The sequence below is a fragment of the Nerophis ophidion genome, linkage group LG04 (assembly GCF_033978795.1).
Source record: "Nerophis ophidion isolate RoL-2023_Sa linkage group LG04, RoL_Noph_v1.0, whole genome shotgun sequence".
Lineage (NCBI taxonomy): Eukaryota > Metazoa > Chordata > Actinopteri > Syngnathiformes > Syngnathidae > Nerophis > Nerophis ophidion.
In genome coordinates, this window is record NC_084614.1 from 37,528,286 (window position 1) to 37,541,735 (window position 13,450).

A 13,450-nucleotide genomic window follows, 5' to 3' on the forward strand; every position below is an offset into this window, starting at 1 on the left:
TTTGTGTGTTGCAGTCAACAGCAGATTTAATGTAGGAAGTTCACAGGCTCCATTTTCTTTGGCCTAACTATTTGGATTGTTGACATTGTATAATTGCTTAACATTGGTATAAAATTACTGTGACTTCACATTATTCAACCACAGTTGTTTGTCTGTAGAGAGGCTCCTCAGTCTACTTTTGTTTCTAAAACAGTGATGTATTTTAGTGTTCATCTGAGTTAGTTTCTAAATAACGGCTATGTTCCTTGCACTGTACACAGAGCACATGAAGGGTGCATGAAATACAGTAATAGATGAAATACAAGAACTAAATGAAAATGTAAAAAAAATAATAATAATTTGTGTGGTTTTGCACTCTGGAAAGGATGTTGCAAGGAAAAGAATCGGGCTTTTTGGGAAAAGCAAGTCTCAATGATAAGAATACTACTAGTGTTTAGTTATCACTGTCCATTTAATTGGAGCAGATTGCACGGTGGAAGAGGAGTTAGTACATGTGCCTCACAATACAAAAATGGTCCTGAGTTCCATCTTGGGCTCGGGATCTTTCTGTGTTGAGTTTGTATGTTCCCCCCATGACAGTGTGGGTTCCCGCCGGGTACTCCGGCTTCCTCCACCTCCAAAGACATGCACCTGGGGATAGGTTGTTCAGCAACACTAAATTGGCCCTAGTGTATGAATGTGAGTGTGAACGTTGTCTGTCTATCTGTGTTGGCCTTGCAATGAGGTGGCGACTTGTCCAGGGTGTGCCCCGTCTTCCGCTCATGCTCTGCTGGGATAGGCTCCAGCACCCCCCATGACCCTAAAATGGAAAAGCGGTAGAAAATGGATGGATAGATTCTTCACGAATACCATAACCTTAATGATGGTTGGGGCATTTTAGTGGCTTGGACTCTGCATGCATCCAGTTTTGATTGCAGTTTGTCCAATTTCTGTGTTTTACAATGTCTTACCTTATCTTACCTTATCTTCACTTTTCCCTTGCTGTTTTTTGGGCAGACTACCCTCAAACAAGTATCTCACCCATGGGAGACATAAACAGAATAAAAGTTTTGTGGTATCGACCATATACGACTATGTTTTGTATCGTTACTGGTATTTGTATCACCACATACTGATACTATATTTTGTATCGTTACTGGTATTTATATCGCCACATGCTGATACCATATTTTGTATCGTTACTGGTATTTGTATCAATGTGCCCACCCCTGTTCACTTTCAAGAGCTTTAGTAGTGGTTAGCATGGCTTCTTGTGTCCTCCTTTGGTGTGTAGTGTAGCTCTTCTTTGTCCTTCAGTCCATCCATCCATCCATTTTCTACCGCTTGTTCCTTGCAAGGTCGTTGGAGCATATCCCAACTGCACTCGAGCGGAAGGCAGCGTACACCCTGGACAAGTCGCCACTTCATCGCAGAGCCAGCACAGACAACATTCACACTCACATTCACACACGAGGGCCAATTAAGGCAGGGCAAGTGTATTTATAGAGCACAACTCGTACACAAGGGAATTAAAAGTGTTAAGAAAATTACAAAAAGGCAAAATTAAGATAAAAATAATCATACTTAAATCATAATTTGTGCTTGTACTCCAAAAATTAAGCAATATATTTTCTTTTTGCAGGTAGAGTCTGTATTTGAAACCGCTGTGGAGGAAAAGGAAGAAGAATCTACATTAACAAGTATGTTTTTTAAGTAATGCACCATTCAAGTCAAAGGACACAACTCTCAATTGATATCGATCTGGGGTTAAGAAAGGCCACTCCACAATGAGATGAACATTTGGGAGTTTTATCAAGACAAGACTATTTTGGACAAAACCATATTTACAGCTTGTAGCAACAGTTTTGTAAAACAATGTTGTTTTTTTTTTTGCCTAACTACACCATCTTACAAAACAAGGTTGATCTAGCGTATAAGGTATTAGCATTTTGGAGTCATGCAGCGTTTCAGCAATGATCTATGTAGACAAATTAAATGTAAATTGGGACTTAAAGGGAAGGCTGAAAAAATCTTGAGTACAAACTCTAGCAGTAATCTGATTGTGTGCACCTTAATGTTGTGTGCAACCATAATGTTGTGTGCAACCATAAGTGTGAAGTACAATGCACACTGTATCTCAAACAGTGCTCGGTCAAATAACCTAGTGCATTTCCAACATTATGGAAACTAATACGGAAGGAAGTTTGTAACATGTAAAAACCGAAAATAAGTCATTTAGGCTACCAGTGATAAATGTTAAACAAGAATGATTTGTAACACAAAATGGTAAAAGCAATAGAAGCCGCTAAAAATGTATTTGTGGCAATGCATAAATAAACCAAACAAATACGTTTTCAATGATTATGTACAACTCCATGATAGGCAAAAAGAAGTAGTAAATGTTTGTGGTTCACTTGGTCATTTTAGTAAAATGCCTCTTTAAAATGTATTTCACTGGGGGATGGATTAATTAATTAATTGTAGTCAGTACATTATGCATGAGTTATCAACAAAGTCCAAACATTGTATCTCGTCCTTAAATTATGATCAGAAGTTAATGTTAATGTCATTTTGAACCTCTGGTGAATACTACATGTGCATAAAGTAATGCCAATAGGTCAAAAGCAATAAAGTGACACTTGCTTTTTTTCATGTGATGATTGTTGCATTACGAATTCAGTTACTGCCTCTGCACACCACAAATGAGTCAACCCGCTGCTGTTTTTCAGAACTGGGTAACACAATTTCTACATTGTTTGGAGGAGGATCCTCCGAACCTGCCCCAAATGTGACTGAACCTGTCCAGGTAATGTTGTTGGTCAATACAGTACAGTGGGCATTAGGGTTATATGGTATACCAGTACTAATAAAGTATCGCGATACTAGTTGATTGAAATCGGTACTATACTGCCTTTTGAAAAGTACAGGTACCTTTCCTCCATCTGAGTGCTGCTGTGCGGCGGTAAGTACAGAGCCAAGGCGCATGATTTGGATTGTCAAAACGCACACACAAAGTGCATTTTGGAGAAAAACGACAATTCTACTGGTTAATAAAGAGGGTCCGTGAAATGCAATATGGAGGTATTTGGGTTTCAAAAGAAACGATAAAGGTGACGCTTTAAGCAAAGAAGTGCCGCGGTTCAAGTGTTGTTTTAAAACTTGCCTTGCCAAATGTGTCGATTAGTATTTCCGCCTTTGCTTCAAACTTAGGTAAATATTTAAAAAAGCATACAGATCCGCACAAATATTTAAACAAGCATACAGATCAGCACAAAGAGTTAGAAAGAGTGAGAGGTAATGTAGCTGTTCCACCTGTCCTGCTGTTCGGCTCCGGTGAAGAGGAGCGCATGGGAGACGTTCCTTTCAGTTGACTTCACTCCGCAATGGGTCTACTAAGCTCCGCTTTCCGGTCAGAATTTGAGGCCGCCGATTTGTGATAATCTGGTTGCTTAGATTTTTAGTTTTGCACGTTGCAACCAGACCTATTCATCACTTTACTGCGCAGTGCGCGCGCTTCTCGCTTGCTCCCACACTGACGTCACTTATCCACCACATTGACATTCTCACATTCTCTTACGTGAACCAGCTCCCCTGTTTTGCACATGTACCTACATAACATGTAGTTACGTAGACGCGCACACAGTTTGTGTTTTATCTTTAACAGATGTGTGTTTTACCTGCTACATGGCTTATCTGGGTACATTTTTCTATAGTTTTGTTTTTAGTACTTACTAAAAATTGTATTCGTCTTAAAGCACAGACAAGGATTGGCAACCATAAATTTTGAAGCATTTAATATAATTTTAATAAAGCTTTATTATTATAGTGTAACCTAATTCTTGATCATGGAGGACCGTTTTTCTTGTTGCAATCAAAGAACAATTTACATTTTTCTATTTTACATAATGTGTTTAATGCCCTTTAAGTTATATTTTAACATTTTAAAATTGTTCTTTGAGTGCAATAGGAAATATAGGTTAATTGTATTTTAAGATTTTATGTTAAAATAAAGGCAAAATTGACACTTTTCGTTGTTCCCTTATTTTGGAAAAGAATAGCTATAAATTTTGGTACCTGTACCAAATGATTGGTATCGGGACAACCCTATCTGGAATACGAAGGTGATAGACAATTGTAAAATGCCATGCTACAGTAAATACTAGGATTGGAAATATGCAACACGTGGCACAATACTGTCATTAAGATGAATAGCTCCAACAACCTATGATACATCCACATGTTTATCGGGGTGTGACAAAACATATATTTCATAGTTTATATTTTGCAGCATTAAAAGTACAAATAGCAATAGTGAACTTTTTAAGTGCAAAAGAACTATAAACAGGATTTTGTTAAACACGTGTGACAACACTTTAAAACTCATTCAGAAATTTTTTTTTTTGAAAGGGAGTGACAAGATGATAATTTATTTAATCCCATCCCCATTTCTCCATTCAATTATTAATACATTGAGCTTCACTTTTACTTTGTTGAAGCTGTTTGAGTGGCTGGTCTTAGATAATCTTTGAGACGAAGCAAACCAATTCCATTTACTGCCAACAAGTTACAGAGAAATGTTTATTCAGTTGACGGGCAAAAACGCTGTGTCATTTAACCGCACATTTTGTAGTGTCCTTTTTTATTTAGCCAGTCTAAGGCACAAGAATCATGCTGTCTCATAAACATTTTGATATGCAATACATTTGAGGGGAATAAACTATCTTGGCAAAGGATAAATTCTCACAAACACAGATTTACAAAGATTTGTACACAGATTGTGTGGTTAATCTAAACGTTATCTGATGAATGCGATAATTATTCGTGATTAAATGCATGAGTTAACTTATTTTTGACAGCCCTTATGAATATAATGTACACATGCATTTATATATGTATATAAATGTGATTAATCTGATTAATTAAACCAATTAATTGACAGCAATAACATAACATTAGGTAATGAAACAGTTTTCTGCTAAGCCATCGATGAGTAGCGGAACTTTTATTTGATGCCCAGTTACTGTACCAGGTAGTCTATTCATCCATCCATTTTCTACCGCTTATTCCCTTTTGGGGTCGCGGGGGGCGCTGGTGCCTATCTCAGCTACAATCGGGCGTAAGGAGGTGTACACCCTTGACAAGTTGCCACCTCATCCCAGTTAGTCTATTTGAGTTCAAAGTTGTTCTTGGAATGGCAGAAGTAGATCCTGCTTTACACATGACTGAGAGTCACTGAATTTATGTGTGTAATAACAAACCCAGTTTCCATATGAGTTGGGAATTTGTGTTAGATGTAAATATAAACGGAATACAATGATTTGCAAATCCTTTTCAACCCATATTCACTTGAATGCACTACAAAGACAAGATATTTGATGTTCAAACTCATAAAACTTTATTTTTTTTTGCAAATAATAATTAACTTAGAATTTCATGGCTGCAACACGTGCCAAAGTAGTTGGGAAAAGGCATGTTCACTACTGTGTTACATCACCTTTTCTTTTAACAACACTCAATAAACGTTTGGGAACTGAGGAAACTAATTGTTGAAGCTTTGAAAGTGGAATTTTTTCTCATTCTTGTTTTATGTAGAGCTTTAGTCGTTCAGCAGTCAGGGGTTTTCGCTGTCGTATTTTACGCTTCATAATGCGCCACACATTTTCGATGGGAGAAAGGTCTGGACTGCAGGCGGGCCAGGAAAGTACCCGCACTCTTTTACTACAAAACCACGCTGTTGTAACACATGGCTTGGCATTGTCTTGCTGAAATAAGCAGGGGCATCCATTATAACGTTGCTTGGAAGACAACATATGTTGCTCCAAAACCTGTATGGACCATTCAGCATTAATGGTGTCTTCACAGATGTGTAAGTTACCCATGCCTTGGGCACTAATACACCCCCATATCATCACAGATCCGGATGGTTGTTTTCCTCTTTGGTCCGGAGGACACAATGTCCACAGTTTCCAAATATAATTTGAAATGTGGACTTGTCACACCACAGAATACTTTTCCACTTCGCATCAGTCCATCTTAGATGATCTCGGGCCCAGAGAAGCCAGCGGCGTTCCTTGGTGTTGTTGATAAATGGGTTTGGCTTTGCATAGCAGAGTTTTAACCTGCACTTACAGATGTAGCAACCAATTGTAGTTACTGACAATGGTTTTATGAAGTGTTCCTGAGCCCATGTGGTGATATCATTTACACACTGATGTCAGGTTTTGATGCATTACCGCCTGAGGGACCAAAGGTCCGTAATATCATAACTCACGTGCAGTGAATTCTCCAGATTCTCTGAACCTTTTGATGATTTTATGGATCGTAGATGGTAAAATCCCTAAATTCCTTGCAATAGCTCGTTGAGAAATGTTTTTCTAAAACTGTTCGACAATTTGCTTACAAATTGGTGACCCTCACCCCATCCTTGTTTGTGAATTACTTAGTATTTCATGGAAGCTGCTTTTATACCCAATCATGGCACCCACCTGTTCCCAATTAGCCTCCACAACTTGATCAGTATTTATTGCCACCTTTCCCAACTTCTTTGTCCCGAGTTGTTGGCATGAAATTCTAAAGTTAATGATTATTTGCAAAAAAAAAAAAAATGTTTATCAGTTTGAACATCAAATATGTTGTCTTTGTAGCATATTTAACTGAATATGGGTTGAAAAGGATTTGCTAATCATAGTATTCCGTTTGTATTTACATCTAACACAATTTCCCAACTCATATGGAAACGGGGTTTGTACAAACATACATTATCACAAAAAATACTGATCTGTATTTGTGTGTGTGTATATGTATAGGATGAGGAGGAGGTACCTACAGAGCCTGGAATTGATGGCAGGGATGAGAATGGAAAGGATAACACCCAGAAAGTGGAAGCTGCAAAGGAGGAATCTGAGAAAAGTAATACAGAAGAAGAAAGCCAGAAGAAAATGGAGGATGCAAGTCCCTTGACTGATGACAAGGTAAGATCGTCAAATTATGAAAACCGATTAAACAGCATGTAGAAAATATTTTCGATAACTTATTGCCTATATGAGCGATTAAAAGGTGTTAAAAAGAAGGAAATATTAAGAAATTCTTATAACATCAGTAAGTCTGTATTGTAACTGAAACACACACACACACTGCTCGTCCGCACACAATAGAAGTAGGGCCAGATGAAAACACCTACCTCTGTCTTGCCGGAATCTTGCAAACACTGCTGCGATGGTCTTGAGGCGTTGTTCATTTTGCATGACGAGACATGACTCACACAAGGTGTACCAACAAGCGTCCAGTGAGCTGACCTGAATGTAAACACTTTGGACACCGGTTTGATTTCTTCATTTAGGGGCAGCACATACATTTACCTTTGCTGTGTGTTTTAGTGCAACAACCAATCTTCTCTCTGGCTTTAAGATTAGGATCATTGCAGCTAGGTCTGGGCGATATGGCCTCTTTTTAATATCTTAATATTTTCATGCCATATCACGATACACAATATATACATCTCAATATTTTGCCTTAGCCTTGAATTAACACTTGATGTATATTATCACACCAGTATGATGAGTCTATGTGTCTACATTAAAACATTTTATATATGCTCATTTTAAACTTTCATGCAGAGAGGGAAATTACGACTGAGTCATTTGACCAAAACTGTATTTATTAATCAGTTATTAAGCAGTGGCACAAACATTTGTCATTTCAGAACAGAAAGTGCTAGATTGTCAGAGACATTTTAAAACAAGCTATTAGTGCACTTTATTGCGTGATGTCTCTAAGATGGCATATCAAAACAACACTAAATTCAATTGCACTTTTTGTCCAGAAAGCCACTACAATAGTTTAAAACAAAGTGCACTTTTGTGCATGAGGTCACACAAGATATTTCAATAACTGTCAAATAAAAATGAGCTGCATAATAAGAAATCAAATCGCTATGTGGTAGGTTACTGCAGACGTTATCTCCTTATGTTGTTGATTATTTTTTTCATACGGTGTTGATGTGGAAATGGTTGCCTCGGCATTTTTTGGTGTGGCACCGAATGGAGATGTTGGTATGCGGAGTAAGCACTCTTCATTCTCTAGCAGGTGACTTTTCAAATGATGCTACATATTAGCAGTAATGCTACTTTTTGTACCAACACTTTTGCTCCACACTTGACGAATTACGGCTGTCTGTTTGACATATTCCCACTTGGAGCCAAACCACCGCCAGATGATGGACCCCATGCTGTTTTTCTTGGGAATTAATTCTTCCTTCATTTGTTACCAGATTCACACCTTTCTCTCGTATTACCCACTCGCACCACAGCTAACGTTACCCATGCTGCTACCTCTCTGCTCGGCGAGGGCGTATACATATGTGACGTATGTAAGAAGCTGCGCTTGCTGTCTGTGAGAAGGAGAGACAACAAATAGAGTGGGAAAAGCCTGTAGTGTAATGCCGGCAGCTAAAAGCAACAGCGTGAGAACGTATACTCAAATATCACAATATAGTCATTTTCTATATCGCACAGAGACAAACCTGCGATATATCGAGTATATCGATATATCGCCCAGACCTAATTGCAGCACGCCATTCTGGAAGCTGAGTCACTTTTTTAAAGTATGCTTTCATTTCCCCGGTGATGTAGCTCCTCCACTAGATAGGTAGCCACTATACTAGGTAGCGGCAGAGTTTTTGTAGAAACCTTCAAATATAATGTAATGCTTTCTAATGCTGTTTTAATACTATAATGCAACATTTTAAGGGAAGGTGATGCATTAAAAATCCACTCCAAGGTAAACGCTGTACATTATTAATACTGCAGTCCTTTTTATTTCACCAGAATTAGGGGATTCCAAACTCCACACCGTGAATGCGTGGGTTCCCTCCGGGCACTCCGGCTTCCTCCCACCTCCAAAGACATGCACCTGGGGATAGGTTGATTGGCAACACTAAATTGGCCCTAGTGTGTGAATGTGAGTGTGAATGTTGTCTGTCTATCTGTGTTGGCCCTGCGATGAGGTGGCGACTTGTACAGGGTGTACCCCGCCTTCCGCCCGATTGTAGCTGAGATAGGCGCCAGCGCCCCCCGCGATCCCAAAAGGGAATAAGCGGTAGGAAATGGATGGATGGATAGGGGGATTCCATAATTTTTTCACTATACTTGATCCAAAAATTAAACTGTTTCATCTACCAGCATTTATTTTCTTGATTAATTCAAAGGAAATAAGTGGTTAAAAATAGATGGATGGAATTTTAGTGTTTCTATAACCAGATTGTCATTTGAAATTATTATATTTTTGTGTCATGTCTGTTATGGGTTTTTTTGGGGGGGGTTTTCAACAAAAGTGAGTGAAAAATGGCTAGGGCTCTGTCCTGCACTGTGGCTAAAACAGTCTTTTGCTGAAGGGGCGACACAATGTTGTACATTAGTGAGAGGGATTGGACACAATGTCATACATAGGTTGAGAGGTATTGGACATTATGGATGTCAACTTAGCCAGCATCCTTCTGTTAGCCACTTACTCAATGCTGTCAACCGGACAGCCGAGGACGGAGTCAGCTCTCTTAATGACTTTATCAGGTTTGTTCCTGTCTTTTTATCGTCCTGCCCTCACCCCAGCTAATGATGGCATAGAACATCGCAGAAGCCTTCACAATGTCATTAAATGTGCGCAGTTGCCACCCTCACACCCCAAAGGACCACCCTCTCCTCATGGTGTAGGCGACTTTGACCTTTTTCAATTTGAAAGAGCAGTGAAGGATTTAATACACAGGATGCAGTTCATTCTGGGCCTCTGCTTTTCCTTCATGTCTTAGTACATAATCCTCAGTATGAATCCGAAATGGTTTTAGAATTGCATTCATTATAGTCTTTAAAAATAGTCTTTTAAAAGGTCTTAAATTTGACTTGTTGAAACCTGCAGAGACCCTCTTTAAGCACAGGTACTAATAATTTGGTACTAGTTTTTATTAAAATGTAAACGATACCCATCTTTAGTGTTGTCCTAGTGGCTCCCTGGAGCTTTTTCAAAAATGTATCAAAGTAGAAAAAAAAGGAGGAAAAAATATATTTTGTTTTAGTATGGTATCTGGAGGAGGACAAACATTTCTGTTAAAAATCCCATTGTTTGTTTATATTAAACATGCTTCACTGATGAGGGTATTTGGCGAGCGCCGTTTTGTCCTACTCATTTCAGCAGTCCTCGAACTCATGGGAAATTTACATGTAAAACGTTCTTTGACGCTGCCACAGAAAGACGTGTTTTATGCCACTCCTTTGTGTCCACGAAAACGTGTTATGCCATACATGAATGCATAAACGTGTTTTGTTGGTTATTGACTTGCTGAAGTGCTAATCAGGCATATTTCGTCAGCAGTGCATGACTGCAAGCTCATCAATGCTAATATGCTATTTAGGTTACTTGTATGTACATGTTGCTTCATTAAGCCTCGTTTGTAGATATATTTGAGCTCATTTAATTTCCATCACTTATGTCATCTGTTTATTTAATATATATTTGGCTGTGTAATGACATATTTGTATGTAATATTGGCTGCATTTCGGATAGTTGTTTGTGTGCCGTTATAGACCACCGCAAATGTTACTCAACTTGCAAAGATTGTAATAAATCCATTAGAAGAAGACAGCCTGCCGTTTTCTTTAACTTTGACACCCAGTATACATTTGGCCATTTTGATTAAACCAGTAATTTCCAGAAGTTTTTTCACCCTCTGAGAAGTCTCCGTTTTACTCATGTTTTCCAATGTTGTAAAATTGTGTATAATAAATATTAAATTTCAACATTTCTGTCAGCGAAGATTATCTGACATTGTCATTTTGATAGTAGGCTAATATAGACACATTCATTAAATGAGGCTTATGTTTTTGTGGCTCCAGTTTTATTTTTGTATTTTTGGTCCAATATGGCTCTTTCAACATTTTGGGTTGCCGAGACCCCATAGGCGTTTGATTAATGGAAAATAAAGTACTATAGTAATGTAAACAAACTGCAGTTTATTACTGTGGGCCGACGGAAAACTAGCGTCAATGGTAGCAAAACAGCCTGTGTATTAGCATCCTTTCTTTTGCAGGATGAAAAAGACAGTGAAAAAAAACCTACAGAGGAGAAGCCTGTGGAAAAGGTGTTGAAACCTCAGAAAAAGGCTAAGATTTCTGAAGACATCACTATTGAAATCCTTCTCAACGATGTCCTGGATCCCACTGCTGATGATCTTAAAGCCTCCAAAAAGAAGTAAACCACAATTTGTATACACAAGAATGCTATGAAGCCTCCCAGTCACTTTCCTTGGTATTTAAGTGAACCACACTTTGTTAAAATCTCTTTCAGGCTGCAGGAATTGACGGATCGAGACCTGGCAAAACATGAAAGGGAAAAAATGCTCAACAGCCTCGAAGCTTTTATCTTTGAAACACAGGTAAGCCTTGTTGGTCTTGTAGTTGGTCACGTGGGTTGCAAACATTTCAATTGGGATTTTGGTCAGAAACACACTCTCGAAACAACATACCACATTCATGTGGTATATGTTGACATGACGATATGGATGCTGTTGTTGGGCTCATTAAAGGCCTACTGAAATGAGATTTTCTTATTTAAACGGGGATAGCAGGTCCATTTTATGTGTCATACTTGATCATTTTGCGATATTGCCATATTTTTGCTGAAAGGATTTAGTAGAGAACATCGACGATAAAGTTCGCAACTTTTGGTCGCTAATAAAAAAGCCCTGCCTTTACCGGAAGTAGAAGACTATGACGTCACCGGTGTAAGGGCTCCTCACATCCTCACATTGTTTATAATGTGAGCCTCCAGCATCAAGAGCTATTCGGACCGAGAACGCAAAAATTTCCCCGTTAATTTGAGCGAGGATGAAAGATTTGTGGATGAGGATATTGATAGAGAAGGACCACAAAAAATAAATAAATAAAGTGTAAAAAAAAAAAAGGCGATTGCATTGGAGCGATTCAGATGTTTTTAGACACATTTACTAGGATAATTCTGGGAAATCCCTTATCTTGCTATTGTGTTGCTAGTGTTTTAGTGAGTTAAATAGTACCTGATAGTCGAAGGGGTGTGTTCACGGGTGTGTTGACGCCAGTCTCTGAGGAAAGTCACGGCAGCTGCATGGACAGGGCAAGCTCCGCTGATCTCCGGTAAGAGGCGACTTTTTACCACAATTTTCTCACCGAAATCTGCCGGTTGACAAGTGGTCGGGAACCATGTCCGCTTGACCGCTCTGATCCATATTAAAGCTTCACCTCCGGGAATTTTAAACAAGGAAACACTGTGTGTTTATGCGGCTAAAGGCTAAAGCTTCCCACCTCCATCTTTCTACTTTGACTTCTCCATTATTAATTGAACAAATTGCAAAAGATTGAGCAACACAGATGTCCAAAATACTGTGTAATTGAGAAGAGACGACTTTTAGCCGCACGTGGTGCTGGCTAATATGTCCCCTCCAACCAATAACGTCACAAACACGCGTCATCATTCCGCGACGTTTTCAACAGGAAACTCCGCGGGAAATTTAAAATTGTAATTTAGTAAACTAAACCGGCCGTATTGGCATGTGTTGCAATGTTAATATTTCATCATTGATATATAAACTATCAGACTGTGTGGTCAGTAGTAGTGGGTTTCAGTAAGCCTTTAAGCTTTTTTCTGCCTCCAAACAAGATGAGTCATCTTGATACCAAATAAGTTTTTAGTCTCATCTGACCACATCACATTCTTCCAAGTCTTATCTGAGTTATCATGTATTGATTCTCAAATTTCAAAGGTGACTTCTTGAGCAAGGGTACTTTGTGGGCACTGCAATATCTCAGTCCATTACAACAGTGTGCTATTAATTATTTTCTTGGGGACTTTGCTCCTAAATCCCTTGATCATCAACCTACTCCTCCTTTGTTATTCTGGGCTTTTCCCTCCGTTTTTCCACAATCATCTTTACCCCAGGGTAGCACGGTAGAAAAGGGGTTAGAGCGTCTGCCTCACAATACGAAGGTTCTGGGTTCAATCCCGGGCTCGGGATCTTTCTGTGTGGAGTTTGCATGTCCTCCCCGTGACTGCGTGGGTTCCCTCCAGGTACTCCGGCTTCCTCCCACTTCCAAAGACATGCACCTGGGGATAGGTTGATTGGCATCACTAAATTGGCTCTAGTGTGTAAATGTGAGTGTGAATGTTGTCTGTATCTATGTTGGCCCTGCGATCGGGTGGCGACTTGTCCAGGGTGTACGCTTCCTTCTGCCCGATTTTAGCTGAGATAGGCACCAGCCCCCCCCGCGACCCCAAAGGGAATAAGCGGTAGAAAATGGATGGATGGATCTTTACCCCATGATCATCTGTACAATTAATGAATAATTACACCATTAGTGGTCTCTTTCTCAAAGTAGCTTCTTTTGATGTTCTTCTAGTCCATTCCAGTCTCACGCAGTTCTCCAGTGGTCCTTGGACAGCTTTTTGTTCT

At 39.2% G+C, this 13,450-nt stretch overlaps 1 protein-coding gene across 2 annotated transcripts in view; it reads left to right on the top strand.

The window, feature by feature from the left end:
- The window catches only part of hyou1 (hypoxia up-regulated 1), a 42,002-nt gene that overhangs the window by 19,614 nt on the left and 8,938 nt on the right, over positions 1-13,450 (top strand). For both annotated transcript variants that reach the window (XM_061898027.1, XM_061898026.1), the window contains exons 15-19: positions 1,622-1,679; positions 2,709-2,785; positions 6,786-6,950; positions 11,057-11,217; positions 11,314-11,401. In XM_061898027.1, the coding sequence (XP_061754011.1) occupies positions 1,622-1,679; positions 2,709-2,785; positions 6,786-6,950; positions 11,057-11,217; positions 11,314-11,401 (549 nt within the window). The remainder of the gene's footprint in view (positions 1-1,621; positions 1,680-2,708; positions 2,786-6,785; positions 6,951-11,056; positions 11,218-11,313; positions 11,402-13,450) is intronic.